We start from the raw sequence: 23,891 nt of genomic DNA on the forward strand, positions 1-23,891 counted from the left end.
AGCATTTTCACGTAACTCGGATAGGAAGCCAACAAGTTCGCATGGGGTGATACTACACTTTGCAAGTTATTCTTACGAGTCATTGATTTTTAATCACCTGGGGCGTAATCTATTGTAGCATGTTGTGTGGGACATTAACCCGTAATTTTCATAAAAATAGGTGGAAAGTTGACGCTGTACCCACAAGTATGCTGATAACTATTTGTAATATGCTAATTATAACGGGAGGTTTGCAAATTCATCGTACACAAAGTAATTAGAAGATTTCATGTTTGTATACTTAATATTCAGTTTCATTATTCGATCACAATCCTGTTTACATACAAGTCTGGTAAATCTATTTTATATTTAAACAAAAAGAATTAATATCAGATTCCTGCAGTTATTCGTCCAATAATAAAATCATGTTAGATTGCAGATTGTATTGAAAATTTAGCTTAAAGAAGAAAACAGACAAACAAGAATTTCTTGTAAATTAGTTTGAAAAAGTCTGAATTTACGTGTAACCATTCACAATTTAATAGTAATCAAGTTACAAATACATGAAGACTGACTGGTGCGAGTACATACATACATACATACATATTACACAATAAGAACCGCGCAAAGCCTAAATAAATTAAATCTTGTCATGTTTATTAGGCAACGTTGTTTGTGCCTGTTACTTTTATAACTCTGTACGTTTACTGTTAAATGTGGTTGATAAATCACTCAAGTTAAGGAAAAGGAAAAATGAAGAAACTTGAATGCGTGAGTAATTGATGATAACAGAAGAGTGAATAATGGGAATTTTAGCTTCATTGTATCTACACATGTACTGTTACAGTTTTATATTTTAATTAGATAGAGCAGAGGTTCTTAAACTTATTTAGTCCGAGGCCCCTCCTCTTGAATAACATTTTCTTTGCGGACCCCATCCCAGCCTAGGCATTTCTCTTCTTCATGCAGGATTTTTATTAAATGAGTTTTTTGAATAAAAGCGAAAAGTTGGAGGATGTAAAGTTAATGTGAAAATTGTTTCGCAGACTCCGGTAAAGGCTACGCGGACCCCCAGGGGTCTGCGGACCACAGTTTAAGAACCTCTGAGATAGAGAACATAATGTGATTGTGGCGACGAAATCAAGAAAATGATAATTCACCATTGTTAACCCCCATACATTCCTTAGGGCGAAAATTCACCCATTTACGTTATTCCATTTGCGTGTTACGAGATGTGTTTCTTTAAAATATGACACGTTACGAATGAAGCATAATTTGTTGACTTGGGGGGCGGGGGCAGACTCTCGTTTCCAGAATTGCAGTTTTTCAGTATATGTAGTCAAAAGCGTTAGATAAAAGATCAATTTACGCCGCAATCGCCCTCAAAAGTCCTATTTTTACGTTTACGAGGTAATTTGCATTATTCGGCAGCATGTACATAGCTGTCACAGCTTTATGACAATAGGGATCTATATGCATTTATGGCACGTGCACATTTATGAATTGCAAGAAAGCATTTATATAATTAGGTTATTAAAGTCTATTAAAGTCTACGGTTTTTATACATATACAAGGTGTCCCAAAACTCTGTGGGAGAACTTTGTTCCTGAGGTCATTTGAAGTAACTTTTTCCTTTACCTTTTTCCTTTTGTGTGTGTTTTCGTTAATAACTCCTTAACGAAGACGCAGAGGACAATTTCGTAAAGGGAACAGATACTTGAAATGACCTCGGGAATTATCTCTGTATATAGAACTTTTAGTGCTGTTGTTGAGTTTTGCCGATGTAATTTTTATATATTAGATTGGGACATATGTATTGCACGGAAAACTCAATTTCTGTAACGTACGTCTTTCTTCCAAATATTCATTCAATTAACATTAATTGATACTACACTCTCCGAAATTTCTATAAAGTTATTGGTGTTTTGTGCCCGTGAGAAATCAAGACGGGCCTGTTTATGGAATTCTTTAAAGCCTGGTTTAAAGAAGAATTTAAAAGTTGTCGCACACGTCTTGTTGTTACTGGGAGCTCCAATTCAGCTCGAAATTGTTCTGCATTTTTCCTTTCCCCTTAGCCGCAGACCTCATTAATAATGAATGTTGTCTCTTTGATGATTTTTTTATTACCACCTTTAAAATGATTTTTCCGTAATTTCTACGTAAATTGATATAATTATTAATCACAGTATATGACACAGTATATCACAATATATTTTCTTAGCAATTGGGGCGCGATTAGAGCAGCCCATATCTTTATAAGCATCGATTGATGCTTTTTCTTCGCTTGTTAGTATACTTTTCCTCTCGGCATTCTAATACACGTGAATCAAATTATAACGAACAGGATTTATACGAGTTCTAAACCTAATACTTTTAGAATATTTGCAATTTTCCGTAGTTCTCTCTGTTCAGAAAACAGAGAAACACTAAGTGTGACTTTATTAACACAAAGTTTATAGAAACTTCGCACTTGTGTGTTCTGCACCACACAAAAAGTCAAAACAAACGTAAATAGTAAACATAGCGGTCTAGAGTGCTCAGTCCCTCTATCCGAGTGTCAACAAGGCACAAGACCAGATACGATAAATCGACAAAATTGGTGATATTTTTCAAATATTGTATCTATGAAAGTGAAGATGACTTATAGAAATTTCGGCCACTATTTTACCTCAAATGGTAAACATTTCTTCCGACCTAGAATAATTTCATTTTATACGATTTTTGTTTATTTTGTGGATATGAAATTGAGATAGGATACCTCATACAATACTTACAGTAGCGGACAAAAGTTTAAGAATGCTCTAAAGATCTAGACGACAACTTTTTTAATATTGTACTATACGATTTAAGCTTTTTTTGGAAGCTAGAGCAATTAGTTTATTAAAGGATGTGAAAAGAAATTTTTTCAAAAATTACAACTGATCGGAATTGTTTAAAAAATACTAAAAGTTGAATTTTTAACTTTTTCGTGTGAGCCTATATTGAAAATTTAAAAAATACGTTCTGTAGATCTGTGTCAATTAAACATATTCTAAAATTTAGGTAAAAATTGCAGATTTTCACGATTTTCGGCAATAAATTAGTATTTTTTCAACAATTCCGATCAATTGCAATTTTTGAAAAAATTTCTTTTCACATCCTTTAGTAAACTAATTGCTCTAGCTCCCCCAAAAAAGGTTCAAATCGTATAGTACAATATTAAAAAAGTTATCGTCTTCTTTAGAGCGGTCTTAAACTTTTGTCCGCTACTGTAAATGTTTAGTAATTCATTAGGTTACTGCTAAGGGTTAACAGGAGAAATTTGAGTGGTAGCCAACGCGTTAACGATTACATGTAAGCCTGATGTAAAATATAGGATAAAAAGAGAAGTATTTAAAAATACTGCGAGCGACTGTTTCACATTTTATGCTTCGGTCACTTCGACATAAACGAAGTTTCTGTGGCGACGTTACCAGTGATGTAAGCATGCGAGTTTATAGCGGTGACCGTGCATAGAATCTGTCTTCCTCTTTCTAACAGATCCAGGTGAGGCACAATGGGCGACTGACACTCGCCTTAAACGTTGTTATTCCACAAAATTGTGTAATTGGTTTAATTCTCGCCTAATTTGCGACTTCTGTGGCTCGTTCGACAGAGATCAGTTTGATTGCAGTTTTTTTCATATAAATTGTGTCACGTATACACGAATAGTTCGGGATTTTCATGCTCATTTGAAAGGAGCCTTGCATAATAAAAGTCTATTACATTTTACACAATCGTACCAAACACGAACTGTTTATATCGCTGTTTAAATTACCATTAAGATGAACATAAAATAAGGATTTATTAATTGTTACATTTATCGTTAAGGAGGACCTGGTAAAATTTTTTTATCATGCACAGTGTACCGAAAAGCATCAGAAAACAAGTTTAATTGCCATATAATACAATTAGTACAGTACGTTCATCGGTAACATTTAATATGTTTAGGAAAGTAATTCCTCTTCCACGAGTAATTAATCCATTTTCATATTTTGTAAACGTTTAAGCTTCTTTGTTTGCTTCAAGCGCTGTGAACCGGTGCATTAAATGTCTTTCTATGCGAAACAAATTGTTAAATCAACTGACCGGTTTTTAAGTGGTTTTACGTCTCTGTAAAATACTCTTACGCGTCTAAATCTAATAACTTTCTGAAGCATGGTGTAGCTGTCCTACTTAATCATTTCTTAACGCCGGTAGCTCTTGTACGCATCCAGATTTCGCCGGAATTCATGAATATTTAAAATCGATACTACGACTTGGAGATTTCACGATTTTAAAACGTAGCACGCTTTCCTTAAGAAAATCTCAAGATATCTCAAGGGGAAAAGAAAGGAAGGAGATGATCATCGCGTGTCTAAAATTATTTTAGTTTTGCCGATTCGAAGAAATTTGGTGTGTTACAAATACGTAGTATGTAATTGGAACTAGATTATCGTGAATGGTATAACAGGGATTAATCGTGTTAGAACTCTGTAGGCTTCTTAAAACAAATATAGTTTTACGAGGAAAGGTGGCTGCAGAATACGAGTAGGTCCACAGCTGACCGCTAAGTCAGTTTACAGCTGACTCAATCGTTCATTCCGGGCTTTCCGCAAACCCGAGTCTTCAATCTTTTTATCTTAAGATCCGCGCTAACGTAAGAATTTCTGGCGCAGCATGGCGGACGCTGAAATATTTTCCGTTACAGGGACACGTCACTATATTCGAATATTAATTTCGAGAAAAATATCCTCTAGCAGTGTATTATGTAATTATAACGTTCACAACTGTATTTCGTTCAATGAACATAATTTTATTATGTCAAGTTAGAACGCATAACGCGATATTGAAAAAATTAATAATTTTTCTTTGTTGCAGTCTTCGAAAATATTTCATACAAAGAAGTAGTTGCACACACGCATTTAACACGATATTGTAATCATGAAGACTGATTGCGAAACAAATGATAGTAGCAGAGACGCGCGTCAATTGCCTAAAGATAAACGTTCATGCTTCAGGAATTTCAATTCCGTGTTTTTATTTCATAATCACTTTTGAATAGTTCCGAAAGACATTTCTGACGCCCACTCTTATACAGAAGAGAGTGGAGGCGACTTAAACGTAGAATAGAGAAAAGCGTAATGATTTCTTTGTAATTATAAAATTATAAAATAGGCGCAACGAAAAACTCAGAATGAATATTAAAGGGAGAACTCTAGTTGACAGGCCGACAAAATTGACTGTACTCTGCATAAATCGATAGAGATTAATATTTCATAAATTTATTTCCAAAGTTTCAGACGGGAATTTGAAAAACTAACGGAGACACAACTTATTTGAGCATTTTACGTCACGTTCAATATAGTTATTTATACCGGAACTATAAACCCATATTTCTCAGAACCATTTTCCTCAAATTAACCACCTAATTTCTGTCGTTATAAACATAAGTAGTATTTTCAGGTACCGATTTCGAAAAATAATGAATTCTTCGATGCCATATGTTTAATATTATGACAAAAATTATATAATTTTCATCAAAATCAATACTTCTTTTTACAAGTAGCAGTCAGTTTGTTTATTTCACAAATTTTTACGCGAGGTTAACTATTTGCTTATTTTCCTAAAGAACAATTAGTTGTAATTTCTTTGGCGCGTATAAACAATCGCTACGATGTACTTGCTACTAACACATTGAAAACAGGAAAAGAAATGTACTAGAAGCAGAGTCGCCGGATTAAGATTTGTGTCCCCACCCCTACCTTTCACTTCTACGACGCTATTCCCCCACACTTCCACCCCTGCTCGGTCACGTGACGAATCCGGTACTGGCAGAAAGAGAGGGTAACTTTGCCTAGAAGTTTAATTAACTGCAAAATATGAGCAACAAGTATATTTATCATCTCTATTTGTTTCTATCTCTCTCAAGTGTTTATATGTATACATTGTTGCGACATGCTGAAGATTCTTTTTCTCCTTTCACGACAATACATTTATACATTTCTCGTTCATTGTTGAAATCTTCTGAATAGACAATACACATAATTGTCGAAACTTTAAAACCACAAGTAAAAAGTTACCGCGAATCGATATAAATGAGGATACATAAATTTGTTTTCTTAATCCATATAATTCTCTTATTTGCAAAACAAATCAAAATAACATTAATGCAAATCACCTCTTCTGTCTTATCCTTAGTCACGTTGATATCGGTAAAAATGTGTTAGCTAATTTTGTACCGTTTCTTCGTTCTCTTCTTTTTTTGCAATCGGTGGAATTTTCATGTTTGCAACTTCGCTATCCAATGCCTGTCAATATTATTTTTATTAGAATATTTTAAAACAAATGGAGAAAACGCATTCTTTGTTCCCTGCTGTTGTGTTAATTCTACCGTTGAACCAGGAAACAGGCTTGATCGTAAGTGTGCATCGAAATTCGTGTTTCCTGGTTGATAAGTGAACAAAAGTGTTCAACGCTGTTTTGAACATTCGGAAACGCGTGCGAAACGAACAAATGTTTATCAGTTCGCTGCGTTTTGACTGAACTGTTTTGACGAATTGATCGATATAAATGCGGATCCAGCTGATGATTTTGCGGTGTAGCGGCGATAAGCGGTTTTTCCATGGTGGGATTGGAAGGTGGACGATAATATTAGAGATACGGAATTGCCAAGGTGTTGCAGCAGAGTCACACACACAGGCCTGGTCATAGTATATCGGAGATTAGTCGTAAGCGCGTGTAAACATAAGAATCTCGTCATTCATATTAATACACACACCTGGGGCCAAGTTTCTCGGTACGAGTGTTGCCCGCTCCTCGGATCGCATCGGCTCGCTCGGGGATCATTTTACGCAGTTTCGTGGACGACACCGCGCTCTCAGTGCGCGTACACACCAACCCGGCGAATGTTAGCTCCGATCGGCGACACGAAATCGCTCGAAAATCGATCCATTTCGAACGCGTCTATTTTCATTTGTGTCTATATGAAGACGCGAACCACGTACGACCTGAAGCAGGCTTGGAAGAAAGCTCGTGCAAAGCCGTACTCCGGTATTTTCCGTCACCTCAATCCGATCATTTCATAAACGTTCGCATATTTTTTTCTGTGCTTTTCAAATTTCGACGCAGCTCTTACGCAAAGTGTGCAATGTAGATACGGAAGGTGTTCAACCAACACCTAGCTGGTCGGTTTATTTGCAGTTTAATGTTCGCGCAACGGTCGTTGGGTCATTTCTAGATTTCAGACGAGCACTGCTTATCTTTCCATTCCCAGAAACTACGTTTTCCTTATAAAAAAAAGACGATAGATTAACGAAAGTAACAAATTCTCTGAAATCGACTTTTTCGTGTAACGACTGACATGTACAAATTAATTCGCCACAGCTTTTAATACTCGATCATCGTTGAGTATTGAGAGAGAGTTTATTAAATATTTAAAAAATTTATTTATTAATTTAGGAATATAGAAGAATAACAAAAAAATCAACATTATAATTATTTTTATCATAGTTAGAAGTAACTTAAGAAATTTTTTTCAATAATTAATGTCTCCTCGTTTAGCAATGACAACAAAAATAGATTGACTCGGTTTTGCACCACATCCAATACTTGGCAATATTTAATATATTATTTAGTTTTAATATTTCGTCCACAACCCTTGTGCTTGTAAAACTGCACTAATTCGCTTTGGCATATACTTTCTACTAATTTTTTGCAATAAATATTTGTTCCCACTGTTCTTGAATTCTATCATACAAAACTGTGATTGAAGTGGGTTGGGGGGAGTCATATGAATCCCGAAGTCGTCTTTTTAGATTCTCTATGGGGTTGAGGTCGTCGGGGCTCTGTGCAGGCCAATCCAGAACAGAACATTTTTAAGTACCGAGCCAATTTTTTACACTTTTAGCAGTGTGCTTAGGGTGCTTCTCGGTCATGCATGAAAATTACATTTTTTTCTTCAGAAGGCATATTTTCAACAGCATCTATGAAATGATCTTGTAAAATATCCTTGTACATGTACTGATTCATGATGCTATTAATTCGATGCAGTGATCCAACACCAAATGCTGTTAGGCACCCCCAAAACAACATTACGGATCCGCCTCCATGCTTTAACGTTTGTTTCACATGTCGTGGTTTAAGCCTTTCATTTTTACGAATCCAGCACGCCAAGACATGCCATCTGAACAAATTCTGTTAATTTTGGTCTCGTCTGACCAAATAACCCGTTCCCAGTCAGTAGTTGTCCAGTTTTGATATTTTGTAGCAAATTCCAAACGACGTTTAATATTTTTTTTTCGATATCATTGGCTTCTTTATTTTCTTAATGCTTCTAAACTCAGCTCCTTCGAAGGTTCTTCGTGCTGTCCACTGACTTATTTGTATATTCGTATATTCTTTTAATAATTTTGCAACCATAATGGAACTTGAAGCTTCAGTAAATCCTTCGTTCATTTTTGCGGTGATAATATTTTTGGTCTTCCTTCAACATTTAATAATATACTTTTACAGTATTTTTTTCTTATTCTCTGCATTGTCGATTGACTAACACTGCAAGTTTTCGCTGTCTTACGCGTTGACAAGCCGTCATTCAAAAAAGAAATGACTTTTTTTTACACAATTTGGAGCAATTGACTTCATATTTATTCTTACTTCACTTGCGTGCAATTTCCGTTCAACTGATTGCGAAGAACTGAGTCTTAAGACGTAGACTAATAGTTTGTGAACATACCAAAGTGCTAGATGTAAACATACTAAGTACTAGAACATGCCATGTAAACATTTCTTGTAGGGACCGGTGCAAAACCGAGTCAATCTATTTTTGTTGTCATTGCTAAACGAGGAGACATTAATTATTGAAAAAAATTTCTTAAGTTACTTCTAACTATGATAAAAATAATTATCTATATTCTATATTCCTAGCAATAAACAATGATTTAAAAACTTGTGATTATTGGTTCAGTTTCGCTCCTTACTGTAACTCACGTAGATTTACAAAAGCCATTAAATTTTAATTACAAATAAAAGAAAGTTAAAGAATCGTAGTCTTCATTCTCGCTCTTCGTCACTTCTACAAAAAAAATTCTTTTCATCAGACTGCGGATCTTTATGCAAAATAAAAATTGTGTGCATCGATTGCAAGAAATTGAAGCTTAATTGAATGTTATTTCTTCCCTTAATAATTTTGCTATATTTACTATATTTTTTGCTAAATTTTGCTATAAATGCATAAAAAGATCGGCAGTCTAGTTTTCATATTACATACCTAGTAAATTAATCGTTCCACCGCAGGCCTGGCCAACACGCGGCCCGCCGGGCGAGATTTTATATTTCTATTGAAACTTTTCTATCTTGTTGTATGTATACAAAAAAAATATTAAATAAATGAAGTGTCATTGTTATAATGCGCGAGTGCGACTACAAACTTCAGTTTTATTTGATATCTTTGATGTAATTGAGTTACAGTGCAACAATGAAATGAAACAAAGTTTTGCGTCAACGCAAAATACACAATTTGCACAACGAGAGTTGTAAGTGCTTTTGGATCCACATATGTTCGTGAAACATATTTTTCGAAGATGAAATTTACAAAAATCGAGCTAACAAAAGAATGTGCAACGTCGAACATAAATATAGATTCACAAAAATTAAATGGAAGAAAGGATAAAGAAATATCTCATTAATTAAGACTCGACAGTTAATTATACATTGAATCATAGTATAACAATAAAGTTTTATTAATTCTGTATTTGTATTACATTTTTTAAAAGCATGTTTACCTAAAGTGCGGCCCGCTGTAACATTACGCGCGTCATCAAAGTGGCCCGTGAAACCATTTGGGTTGGCCAGGCCTGTTCTAACGTCTCGGAAAAACGTAAGCCGTTTGGTGTAATTTTGAAAAAAGTGTTTCGTTTTTAAAAGGTGTACGGATACCTTTCCAGCGGCTGTATAAGTTGTTGTAGTAATAACACAGTAATAACGACAACAACAGCAAGAACAATAGAAGTAAATGATGTAGATTGTAGATAGTGGATAGTGGATAGTGGATAGAACGATGTCCGTGTTTAAAGAGTCGGAAAGAGTCTGTTCGCAACGGAGAGCAGACGAGACACGATTATTCGCGAGTAGTTCTGAAAAGAAAGACGGTGGTGGGTCAAACGCGGGGGAAGAACCGGCAGAGGTATGCGAAAGGTGACTAATCATCGTCCTTGAACTCTTGTTGCAGCTTCGACGCAGGTGGTACTGACGGTGCAGCAGAAGCCAGTTGCAACGAGCAGCGCGGCGACGACGGCCACAGGGCTACAGCAGGTTGGTCTGGCGGGCGGACAACATCAACGGCCAGTCAGTCTGTCAGCCGGTACTACGATGGTATCACCCTCGCAGCCAGCGACTTCTTTGCACAGGGCGTCCACTGCTCCAGCCGGCGCGCAATGTAATGCACGCATCACAGGCCCTCAACCGGTTGACGTAAGTTACAATTACTTTCAAAAATTAGAACCGCTTCTAATCCTATACATATTGCTTATTCATCTCACAGACCGAACACGTCGCATTATTTTTCCGGTTTCATTATCGAGACTCTTTTCTTTTCCAGATGCAAGGCTACTTAACGCTTTACCTACCGAAAGCCTATCAATAGGATTTTCAATAATTGTTCTGTACCATAAATTTTTAAATGTTTTCGGCGCAACGGTTCGATCGTTTATTACGAATTATAAAGCAACTTTGCTAATTGTCAAACAAAATCAACGTTTCGATCCTAGTTTGGATCTTTTTCCAAGATTTATTTGAATCGCGTCTGTAAATTAAATATGTTATAGTAATTTTGAAAAAAACAGAAATATTGAATGATTGAATGTAAGAAATATTGTTCATAAAGACACACTCACTTGCTTTGGGGAATATAAATTTATAAATAAATGTGCGACACGTGTGTTGCGTGCGTCGTACATGCTTGTTGTCAAGATACTGATGTACGAACGTATTTGAAACCGATCTAGGTTATATCAATCGATGTAACGCGGTAAATTTGAAAAGTCATAATGTATATTCTTAAATCCACTCTTACGAATATACCTTGTTGGTAAATCGTTATTAACTTTTTCCACTTTTATTGGAATCAATTACATACATTTAATTGTATGTGAGAGAACAGTTGATGACAAAAGTAAAGTTTATTGGAAAATTCATCATAGAACATTACATACTGGTTCGGTAATGTTGCATAATATTCATGTATCTTAGGTGTCTCATACCTAAGGTTAAAGCTGCGATGTTTAATCATTTGAACAGTTTCCAATAATAACACCTTTGTTGTAAATTTTGTTCTTTGTCAATAATTTTGATGTTCTCAAAATCAAATCTATGATTCATTTCAAGTGAATGTTTCGTCAAAGCCGTATGTTGTGGTGGAGGTAAAAAAATATTATGCTTGTGTTCTGTGACACGAGTTTTTAAATTTCTGGACGTTTGTCCAATGTATACTTGACTACAGCCCAAGCAAGGTATTGAGTATACAATAATATTGCAACTTTCTAAATGTGGTAGCTCGTCTTTAACACACAGGTGGAAATAAGGTTTTAAGATTATTTGGAATTCTCTGAAGATTGTATGAATTCCTACTCTTTGAAAGATCCTTTTTATGTTATAACATAACCGTTGTGCTTTAATACATTTTTTATCAACAGCAAATTGTTGGGTCGAAATTCAGGATCAGAACCAAAAGAAAGCATGTTCTGTACCAAAAGAAAGCATAGAAATTTTCTTTTATGTTACAATTTTAAATTAAAGTATTAGATGACCTGTAGAAGGTTCCATTAAAATGTGTTTAGCCATGAACCACAGATTTTTCAAAATTATAAATCGTTGCCTTATAAAAATGACAAGATGTCATTTATTTAGACTTTGCACGCGGTTCTTATTGTAGTACGTGCTCTAATAAAGATATTTATTAAATCATTTCTTATGAAAGCACCTTTATAATTTCAATAATTGCAAAATCAAAAATCTAAAACAGGTCATTTGACTGGTCGTTGGTAGGTTTAGTGTTAAAATTGTTTCTTTTGATACAGACAAACTGTTGTGTACATTACATTTTCATCTCGGTTGGATGGACCTTTTTCATTTGACAGAAATCAAATAGCTATTGCAGAACTATATGTATTTGCTTTTTTAGTAATGCACCTCTCAAATTATTCTTTTTGCTATAGATTAAGAATGTTTTGATTAAATATCTTTCTCTAATCCTCGTACGATTCTCAGGGTGAAAATTTACCTGTTTTGATCTGCTGTAAAGCGATCTCTCTCACCGTCGAGCATTGTGAGTTGTATTTCTTTAAAATTGTATAACGTTACAAATGAACCATAATTTGGTGACTTCAAGTGTAAAACAAAAAATATGTGAAATATTATTTTAGGCTCTTTTTTTGCAACTATTTCTAAGCAGCTTCTAAGGTGGTTCACAAAAATAAAACAATTTCTATTTACAATTATATTACAATACAAGATTATAATGATTGAATTGAACATTGAGACAAACTTTAATATTGTCTGGTCTATAAGATTTAATTTACAAATATTTTCTTACATCATGAAGGGACTTCCTGGAAATAGATTCGCTTTATATTTCGGATTATTTTTTACAGTTCTCTCAGTTATGAAAATAATGTTTACACTTTTTCTCTTTTATCTAAATTAATGATTCTAACGATTTATTTTGTTACATATTTCAGCACGAGAAAAAACGGCAGCTGGAAACACAGCGCGTTCATACATTCCAGCTTATGTTGGAGAACGAACAAAGTTATGTTGACAAGCTTCGAAACGAACTTGCAAAGACTGCAAGTAATGGTGGTAATGTCAACGCAGGACTACAAGCAGAATTAGCAGGTGCCGAAAGGAGAGTACGCACATTACAGGAACAGCTAGCTGCGATTACCACTCATGAACAGGTATGAGTTTGTTCTTTTTATAGAGTGCTTTATCCATTTTTCAAATAAATTTTTAGATTTCTATTCATTCCACTAATGTCACGGACCTAAGGACTGAGCGTAACCCTGCGGGGGGGTAAGGCGAAAGACGGAAGGGGACGAAGGGGTATCAACTTGTCGGCCATCTTGTGTGGGACCACACTGTGGTGCGCTCTATAGACGACTTTAAGTACTAGTGTAGCGTCTGTAGCACGTGGTTTGTAGAATATACGCGGTCGCGGTACGCCAGAACCGTTTTGTGCCAGTACACGTGCAGTAAAGTTGGTGAATCGTCGGTGGCCTTGTGTTTTCTGCGCGTTGATACACATTAATTTGTAAAAATGCCAGTGTGTATTGTGGAAGGTTCTCTTCCATGCTAAAAATGTAGTACAGACGCTACACTAGTATTTAAAGTCGCCTATAGAGCGCACCACAGTATGGTCCCACTCAAGATGGCCGCAGTTAACCATCCCTCCCCGCTCGCGGCACGCCCCCTCTCATCCATAAACCTACTTTACGTTCAGTCCTTAGGCCTGTGACTAATGTAGTGCACAAATTTTATACTAGTAAATTAGACAATCATGTACATATATACATATATATGTATATACTATATGTATATAACATAAATATTATAGTATGACACATTATTTTGTTGATAAAATACGAGGTCGTTTTAATGCTTATTCCATTAACATTTATTCTTGCCTTGCTTTTATATCAATATTACGACAATTCAAACGATGCTGTTCAATGTATCAAATATTTGCTCGGCATGATGTTGCTAGAGTGTTCATTTTTAAAATAGAAAGCATAATGATCGGAGCATTATTATTATAATATTTGATTATTGATTTTGTAGTATTGAATTTTTTTTATCACTACATATTAATAGCTAATATTGTTTGATGGTTAATAACAAAAAAATGATAGATCGTACGTTGCTTCTGTACATGTCCCTATTTAAGCTGCATAAGTGTAATTTTTATATACATATATGGTGTGCTTGCATTATATAATTGAAATTTTCAAGTTCAGTCACGTAGGGATGTATTTAAGCTTTTGCTAACTTTATCTAACCAGCTTTTGTTGTGTCTTACAGCTTTGCTCGTTGGTAACAAACACTTCGTGTTCCCCGGGCTATTATCCACCCTTGAGCAGTAGCAATGGTGATGTACCACCACCTCTACCGTCTCGTAAATCCTTGTCCATGCAAAGCCTATCTCCGCCACCATTGCCTCCTAGACCTCCTCCCACAAATACACACAACATAGCCCAGTTGGAGCTGGAGCGTCATCTGTTGACTCATTTAACGCCCTCAACCACCAGTCATGGCATCCCTAACTCTGTAAGTAGTCTAATCACTAAGTCATTCAATAAGTACTGTATACAAATGCATGGTAAAGGACAAACTGTCAAACGATAATAATGTATACGTGTACCTGCGATTAATTCGTGTTTATCCATTGAACAGTTACATAGTTTTATATTGCCTACATTTTCGAAATTATTCCGCTACATGTTATTTGTTTAAGCGCAATCGCGTCACTTGACATTTAAGCATTTATTTAAAAAAACTGGAGTTCTCATTTATAATAACTATTATACGTGTTCATTATAAAAGAACTTCTATTTCGAATAACTGTTATGGAAGCCTGAAAATTTCGGTTCTTTGTAATTCTTCTTAATAATTCATAAACATTCTTCGTAACTGTTTTAATCAGAATCTTTATACATAACAGTTTCAAACAGATATTTTCGGAGCCATTTCAAGCCCTGTTGTACAGACGTATCAAATGTATACTCAAAGGAAACTACGTTCATTGTTCATTGTTGATATTTTACTGCTTGAATAATACGTAACATTATTGAGTAATGTCTTTTCGAGTATGATCGTATAATGCATTGATGTATAGTTTTTGTCACTTTGTTCGACATGTATGGTTTCTCTATGCACACTTTTAATACTCTATGGAATCTTTCATTGTAATAATTTGCATTTACTAGGTATGGTTTATGAAATCTATTTAACGGTTATGTACATATTGTGTATTTTACTACTCTGTGTCTTGCATAATGAATGTTTCTAATTATTTCCTTTCTATGCTCATATGCCTTATCGTTGGCAGTGTAATACTTTAGTTATTATATTGAACTTTATTGTAGCTTTCGCAGGGGGCAAATTTGGGTTCCTCAAACTCGCTCAATAAACACCAACGAACAAAGTCCAGTCCCGAACAACTAGGAACTACTACAATTTCTCCAGCAGAAGCCAGTAGACGGTTAATAGCATCAGAGTCGATGAATGATCTGTCTCCTCCAAGGCATGTGAGGCATAGCGACATTGATTTAGATGAAATACCTCATATCACTCCTCCAGGAACTCCACCACCTCCGTATCCAGTCTCTAGTCCAGGGAATGATACCTCCAATTCTACTATAAACGATGTAAGTCTTTTATAGGAATTTGATGTGTGGAAAATTACATGTATTATAGATAATTTAATCATTTTTTAATGCGCAGATGACTTTAAACGAAAGCATTCCTGGATTACCAACGTTACAACAACCGATCATGTCAATGGAAGATGACGATATGAGTGACCAAGAAGTTGTAAGTTTTCTGCAAAATACTTCATTTCGTTATTATTTATCTGGTTTGATTTGATATTGATCATTATTTCAGGGACAGTTGGAAGATCATGGCCCATTCAAATCTTTGACACGATTACGGGAACATTACGCGCACCTTGCTGTATTTATTAATTATGTTTTATCGAATAGTGATCCCTCCAGTCTGGTGAGTAGTCCGTTATTCTCAAAACACAGGTAATATATTTCGAATGATGAATATTAGACTGCATTATCGAAAACAATTCTTTTTATTACAGTTGTTCTATTTAGTAACAGAGCTGTACAAAGCAGGCAATGCAAAGGAAATGAGGAAATGGGCATATGAAATTCATTCTAGTTTTTTAGTACCTGGTGCAGTAAGTATTTAGAGATAAATTAAACTTTTGAAAGATAGAAGATTTAAAGAGAACCTTATTTGATTGAGAACTTTTTCCATTTAGCCTCTTCGTCTACACAATGTAGACGAAAATGTAGCACACGAAATAGATGATGTTCTTTTAAAAGAATCTGATAAGGAAGAGATATTACGAATGGTATGTATTTCATTATGTGCTTACAAGGGTGACATACCGAACTCACGACATGCCGATTTTTATGAAATTTATGTGAGAGGTAGTTCTCGGAAAAATATTTGGCACGTATTAAATTTTTATCGCAGCGATGAAAAAAATGGAAAGACTTTTATGCTCGCCTGTATATTTGAAGTGACTCATGGTCGTAAGACATTCAAGAAAGAATGACTGAAACGCTCTAAAAAGAGCTAATTTTATGTGGAAATCATGGACTTTAATAGTTTTTCCATTGTGAACTGAGAAAGTTGAAAAATTTTAATAAAAAATAATTATTTTAGATCATGTTCACAGTACCGAAAATCTAATGAAACATTTTGTAAAACATAAAACTTCTTGTCATCAATTTTTCAGCGCAGCGCGGTGTGGCGGTATTGTTAGAGCGCACAGCATTTGTACCTTTTCTGACTGTTAAAGAGATAAGTAATGATATTATAATGTGTGGAATAGCTACCAAAAAAATGATAAAACTTGATTAAAATATACACCCTCTAGTTGTCGAGATATTTTAAAAAATGTGGATAAAATGAATACGTATGAAATATTTTCCAGAAACTACCTCTCACATAAATCATACTAGCTACTTAATAATCATGATTATTAAAAATATCTTTATTTACAGATCTTCTTGAAATCACGAACCCGTGCAAAGGAAGAGCTAAACGAACAACTTGCAGATTTTCAACAAAAAAGAACTGCAGGTTTGGGTACATTATTTGGCCCAAGCGATGCACTATTAGATGAAAGTGCATCAGACAAGGCACGAGAGATAAAAATCATAGAAACATACCTGTTACCTAAGATGGAGCCTTACCTGTAAGATTGTTGATTTAAATCTATTTAATAACAACATCTATTATGTCGTATCGCTGTCCTGATGTTACATAGTCGTTTATTTACGGAATGTTTCAGAGAAGATATAGAAAAAGAAAACGTAGATTTGCGACAATTTACAACAGCAGCTGGTCTGGCAACGATATTAACGAAAATTTTCCAAGTACGAACTGTCGCTCTGGATCGAGTACCTACTTTTGTTGCGAAAGATAAGTCAAACATTAAGGCGCGTTTGCTTACGGGGAAAACAAGGAAAATGACAATCAGAGGGCATCATTTTATAGCTCACCAATACTTTACTATTACCTACTGTAATCATTGTCAACTTATCATTGGCGGAATCGGACCTCAAGGATATTTATGTAGCGGTACGCATAATGTTCACGTATAATATTAAGTTTATTACTAGACTGCGCGGATCTTTCTCTGCGGATAGGAAAATTGAGTAGACGAAATTCAAAGTTGTTGAAAAATTTTCAAAATTGAACATGTCAATATATGATTTCTCCTCTGTTAAAATCATTAAGGGAAGAAATAACAATTTAGTTTTTATTTCTTGCAATCAATGCAGACAATTTTTATTTTGCATAAAGATCCGTAGTTTATTTATTAGAAAAGAATGTAGCTCTTATTTCGATTGAAATCTTTGATTAAAAATAATATTGAAAAAAATTCAATACAAAATAAATAAATGTTTTCCGTTACAGATTGTTCTTTGAGTGTACATCGTCAGTGTGTTCGTGTAGTAGAGGAAAATTGTCCAGGTCCACTGGTTAGAAAGGAAAGAGGCAACGATCGTATAAGCAAATTGATGGAACGTATTAGGCCCGAGAGGAAACCTCCATCGTCGCATCACCACCATCATTCTCAAAATCATATGTTGCACGGTAAATATACGAGAGAATATTACTACTTATAATATATCCTTCGTTGATGGGGTTACAATTAATATGAAATTGTTTTCCGCGGTATTTTAATACAAAATATTTCATCATTGCAGTGGATAAACTTAAAAAGAGCGAAGAAGATGCTGGTGCACTGACGGATGGAGAAAACGGTGAGCAAGTTGTTTATTTCAAATTATTTAATCAAATAAAACTAACAATAATATCTAAATTAAATATTTTTCGCCATGAAAATCGTTTTTCATATAAAGGTACTTGTGCACAGTTTCACACTGTTAGCGAATTGTTAGTACACAGGATAATAAAGAAAAGATTTCAAATTTTTCTAGTACATAGTACTTGTTAAATGGATGAAAAAGATTATAAACAATTTTTCACTTCTACTACCGAAACATAACTTTTTCAACCGTGAAATGAATCTTATCTCCTTGTTTACTATTTGCATAAAAAATGCAATTCCTGTTACTAGCAATAAAAACTTCAATACTTTCTACATAAAATGTAGAAAAAGCTTTGGCGATTAAAAATACAATTCCTGCAAATACGTTTAGTACTATTTTATGGAATGAGCGCATTCAACGACTAATCGTTAATAACTTGAAAATGAAGTTGTTGCAGCAAAATCCTCATTCTTGATTGTCGTCTTAGATTGACTTCTAAAGTCGCGCCTTAAAATATATTTGACATACGTAATCGAACACCCTGTGTATGTTAATTGAATATAATTTTATCATTATCTCTCCTTTAAGGTTTGAGCACACCATAAAGATTAATATAGATAAAGGCCAATACTAACAATAAGAAAAAGATCGACATTAAGCAAATGTTGACTTTATTAATACATAGACGCAATAATTGATAAATATACAAGGTGTGTTATACATAATTGTGAGTGGTGGAATATGGCGTGCGGAATTGAAGCTATTAACAAAAGTGTTTGCACAAAAGTTATTCGATGTCAAAGGGAAGAATATACATATAGTGGGCTAAAGTGGGCTAAACCGACGAAATCTGTGTCGACATCAAAGAACTTTCGATAGAAATGAGGTAGAGCGATGAAATTTTTTAAAAATTAAAGCTGAAACTTTGCAGAATATGGGAAAAATATGGAGATTATAGTACGAACGTTTTTTAACCTTGAGAAAATTCGTTAAACATGTAGAATTTCAAGAAATCGATTTTGCAATATCCTGAGGTCGTTGAAAAATTTTGAGACCAGATTTGAAATCTGCGTGAAAAAATCTACGCGAAATGAAGTACAGCATGTTCAAAAAAAATTTTTTCCAAGCGTGGTATTGGGAAAACCACAATTTTCTCGAAATTGTGCAAGTTTAACGAATTTTCTCAACGTTAAAAAACGTTCGTACCACAATCTCCATAATTATCTCATATTCTGCAAAGTTTCAGCTTTTATTTAAAAAAAATTTCATCGCTCTATCTCATTTCTATAGAAAGTTCTTTGATTTTGACACAGATTTCGTCGGTTTAGCCCACTGTGCGACGTCCTACATTTTTGTACTTGTAACATCGTAGCAGGTGTCGAAACGAATTCAACGACGTGTTATCCATACATATAAGGAATACCATAATTTAATGAGATTCGAGTAACATCATGGATCGACATCATGCGACTCTCTACAATCGAATGACATTATCTAATTATTAGTTTCTCATCTCCATTCTCCTTCATCCACAGAAATTCATTTACATCACGTGTCCTTTCTCGTACCAAATAACTTTTGCAGGAATTGTTTTTGATAGCTTCAATCTCATACGAGATATTCGTCTTAAATGTAATGCCTTGTACACAATCGCGGCTTAGTTATGTACTATGTGTATATAGTTATTGAGAAATGATCTAAAATAAATTGCAAGTTTTTAACACTTTTAAATGATATATTATAGATACTTCAAGTACAAAGTTCTGGTTTATTTTATAACACGATAAACGAGTTCAAGTGACTTGTTGAGACATAATCTTTTAAATACAGGGGTATTATTATCAATCTACAGTGATTGTATAGTTGTATATTAAATCGTTATGTAGCATTGGCAATACACTCATTGAGCGACGCAAATATAACGTACACGTCATTTTTTCCTCTTATTCGCATTATCCGCTATCGTGAAGCTTACTGGCTTTATTTCGTACGAGTCTTGAAGAACACAAGGCATATCATTACTGAAGTTTTAGTTTAGCTAGAACCTTCTCTGTTTCATTAGAAATCAGTGGTGAAATTTAGTGTCTTTGTGAAAATCTATCTTCAAGTGCATATCCTTGGTGGCAGAAATTTTGTAATTTCCATATAGAGTTTTTAATAGTGATACTATTTGCGACAGTGCTAAATGGTTGCTTACGACATATGTATATTTCCTTGGTTTCTTTCTAGGCTGATGTATCTGTTAATTAAATAGTACATATTTGATAATAATCTCAAAAAGCGTTCTCAAGAAGACATTACTAATAGAATATTTTTACTAGAATATTGAGTTTATTTTGGTGATTGCAATGAACAGACATTCGACATCTCCAAAATATTCTTTTCGGGGGGGAAAAAGTAAGAATATTTAGATATGTAATCGATTGTACGCGCTTGATATCAAAGTAGTGAGTGTGGGTGGTTCCTATCGAGCGGTACTGTTATAATAATCACAGCCTGATAAGAAAGTTTCGCAAAACGTTTTGTGTTGGTTGTCTGCCATTTTTTCCTATAGAATATAAGAGAGGGAAAGAGGAAGGAAGGAAGGAGGGAAGAGAAGAGAGGAGGAAACCACGTAAACCGGACTAGAATGTCGGTGACGCTGATTTGCGTTTATATACATATACAGGGCGTGAAATTAATTTAACATCGACAAGAAGATCTTTTGGATCTTTATAAAAGAGTATATTGTGGGAAAATATTAATTTTTCGATTTTGAAATCTTTTGTAGATACACGTCACGTTGCTTATACATTATGCTATTTTAACTGATTTAGTTTTGCAATCGAGACTAAAATGTTTTTACTCGAAGCTTCGTTTCTATAATAATTTAAATTACACTTGATAAATTAAACATTTATATAATTAAAAATTGAACATGATTCAACGAGGGATTTTGCTAACGTTCTAATACATCAATTATTTTATAAATGGATTTTCTAAAAAAATCATTTACTGTATAGTGTATAGTGTATAGCATTCCTATACATATATCAAACAAAATGTTGAAGTCTGTCTTAAGTCATTGTTCCATGACGTTCTATGTATGGAAATAAGGATTAATCAAGGGACAAACATATAATTTCTAATAGTTATATATATTTTAGGAAAGATTGATTTTATATTAGGAGAATTTACATTTTAAACTTCAAGTAATGTTCAAGTGTATATTTATCAGGAATATTAAATACATATTACTATTAGTAATATGACCACATTGTCGTATATTAAATAATGTCAATGAAGAAATTTATTGTTTAGCTTCATCTTTATTTGAATGACGAATAAGACTTAATTATCCAAAAGATACTCCCCGAATGTACCACATATATTAAGTTTCTACATTTTTAGAACCGAGAAATGAAATGTTCTTTAATAATTTTTGAAATTATATGATTTTTTCATTAATTTTTAAAGTTATAGTGAAATCGGAAAAATATTATATATACAATATTGAAGTATAACTATTATAGATTGTAACGCACATTGTGTTGATTCAAAATTTATGGTATTGTTCTGTCATTGTATAATGTTAGTCATTTCTAGTTTCCAAATATGATACACAACATTTTCGTTTACTAAGCATATCAAAACGAAAAGGTTTTAATTGTTTAAAAAACAAAATTTGTTATACATTTTGCAGAACACAATATGTATACGTATATGTAGTGTATAGTCTATTCGAGTATGACTTATTTCGGTTCAAATAGATTTGATTTGTGTAAGAGTGTCAAAAAACATTTACACGTTTGTACACAACAAACTAAATTACAATTTTTAAAAAAAATCTTGGTAGGTACATACTTCGAAGCATTTTATTATTGACGCATAAATATATTTATTGATAAAACAAATGTTTGAGAATGTTCTTCTCATGGTGGTTTTGTTTTAAAATTTCGATTTTTTAATATAAATTGTTTAGAACCTTCTGGAAATTTGATGGGGGGGACAACTCTGGCAAATAAACAGCAATGATGAATAACTGTATTTTTGTTAGAGTTGTACAACATCTTATAGCACTGTCATTATTGCAAAGCAACGCTAACCGACTATTATTCTGTCCTTATATTCTTTAAACAAAAAGGAGCTTCTACGCCACTTTGAATCCAATACAAACGGAGGATTTTCTTTACAAGAATACGAATGTATTGCGAAGGTTGCCGCGGCGTGAAATCGTTCCTCGCCAAATGACATTATCTGACGTGTTCGATGTCTTCGAAATATGTGAATGTCAACAACTGAAGATTACTTAATCGTTAAATTATTGCTCGATATATAACACAATTAAATTCGAAAGCAGCCGCGTTTGTGGGGGGGGGGCGGGAACTTTATTTACGCAGCGAATTAAGCGTGAGAGAAATAATCTCAGAGCAGCTCCTGCGGAACGCGAGTGCGTTAAGTAATCGATAAACAGGCGAAAATTGAAGTTTGCCCAGCAAGTCGGGGTTGCAAGAAAGGTGGAAGCAGGGAGGTTCCCACCCTCTAAGACAGACTTGAACCGCATCAATACCTTGGACGCGAAGATCGTCCCAGATCTGTCCCCTAAGGGGTTAATCTGGAGGGTCTCGAAGATCGGGATCACGCACACCCTGTAGACTGTAGATCATCACCGTGCACGGTCTTAGGGACACGCACAGACACGCGAGCGTAGTTGTAAAACGAGCGGGGGGCGTTCTGGTGGGGTCTAACCGGAAACCAACGGCAGTCTCCGTGGAAAAGAAGCGTGAGCAGCTTCGAGGGAAATTAGTGTCAGCTCGGTTGTTGCCGCGAGAAGTAGAGAAACCGCCCCGATTATTTCCTCGACAGTGCAGAGAACCGAAAGTTGTGCACATGGTCGAGGTGCAACAGTTACGCGACCCCTTGGAGGGGGAACCGGACTGCAACCCTTACCCGGCGACCACCAACCCCTCACCCCTGATCGCCGGCTTTGCTAGCTTCAGGCTCTCCTCGGAGAGATACAGGAACAGATTGAATCGCAAGCTGAAGGGTAACGGTAAAGATCTCGTGCGAAAATAACTAAATAGTTCACTTCGAACCAACCATCTCCGATAGAGGTATCCTCCAACTTTCTAACAGCTCAATTATTTTCCATGCAATTATGCAATTAGAGCGTGGTCGGGTATTCATTCGGGTATTCATTTCTTATTTTCTTCTCGCGATTTCAGTGCCGCCGTCGTGCATAATGTTTATCAGTTTCTCATAAGATAAAAGAAAACTCGCTTTGCACCTCGGCATCCGAAGAATGTCGTTATTATTGCTGACCAGTGCTTGAAATATTTACCGCGGTGATTATGAAAGTGTGATCTAGTGAAATATTTTATATTTTTTTATTTTCTATCTTCATAGCTTCGGTATTCGTAAATTCTCTAGAATTGTGCGTTTCAACACGACTTTGTTTGAAAATGTTTTTACCGCGAAACATTGTTCAAATATTCATTTGAAAATTACGCGTCAAGTCTACACTTTTTATGATTCAGATTTTTCCAATAACAAATCATACTGTTTTACTTATGTCTTGATCGAAAGTTTCTAGAGGATTATAATATAATAATTACAAAACATTCATCCTGGTGGCGAGAGATAATGGTTCTAAGTGGACTAGAATCGATCGAACCCTAGAACGTTAGAAAAACTATATCGATCAAATTAGGTTCGTCGGTGGTGCTAGAGAAAGTTAGCAAAGACAAGGTTACAAAGAAGCCAAAGCTGAAAACGATCAAGCAGAGGACCGTGATCCCTCACACCAGCAGCAAAGGCTCGATCGCCGGAAAAGTATGGGAAACGTTTTCCGCAGTGAGGAAA

At 34.8% G+C, this 23,891-nt stretch overlaps 1 protein-coding gene across 3 annotated transcripts in view; it reads left to right on the top strand.

Annotated features, from left to right (window-relative positions):
• Rhogef2 (Rho guanine nucleotide exchange factor 2) overlaps positions 1-23,891 on the top strand; it is an 87,723-nt gene that overhangs the window by 17,275 nt on the left and 46,557 nt on the right. The window contains exons 5-16 of one of the 3 annotated variants that reach the window (XM_076445481.1): positions 10,205-10,446; positions 12,711-12,929; positions 14,050-14,295; positions 15,114-15,395; positions 15,472-15,561; positions 15,640-15,747; positions 15,839-15,937; positions 16,022-16,114; positions 16,773-16,966; positions 17,063-17,352; positions 17,692-17,871; positions 17,985-18,041. In XM_076445481.1, coding sequence (XP_076301596.1) covers positions 10,205-10,446; positions 12,711-12,929; positions 14,050-14,295; positions 15,114-15,395; positions 15,472-15,561; positions 15,640-15,747; positions 15,839-15,937; positions 16,022-16,114; positions 16,773-16,966; positions 17,063-17,352; positions 17,692-17,871; positions 17,985-18,041 — 2,100 coding nt within the window. Of the gene's footprint in view, positions 1-10,204; positions 10,447-12,710; positions 12,930-14,049; positions 14,296-15,113; positions 15,396-15,471; positions 15,562-15,633; positions 15,748-15,838; positions 15,938-16,021; positions 16,115-16,772; positions 16,967-17,062; positions 17,353-17,691; positions 17,872-17,984; positions 18,042-23,891 lie in introns of all 3 variants that reach the window. The other 2 variants (XM_076445478.1, XM_076445488.1) reach the window with 2 other exon arrangements.

The sequence above is a fragment of the Lasioglossum baleicum genome, chromosome 2 (genome assembly GCF_051020765.1).
Source record: "Lasioglossum baleicum chromosome 2, iyLasBale1, whole genome shotgun sequence".
NCBI classification, from domain to species: domain Eukaryota; kingdom Metazoa; phylum Arthropoda; class Insecta; order Hymenoptera; family Halictidae; genus Lasioglossum; species Lasioglossum baleicum.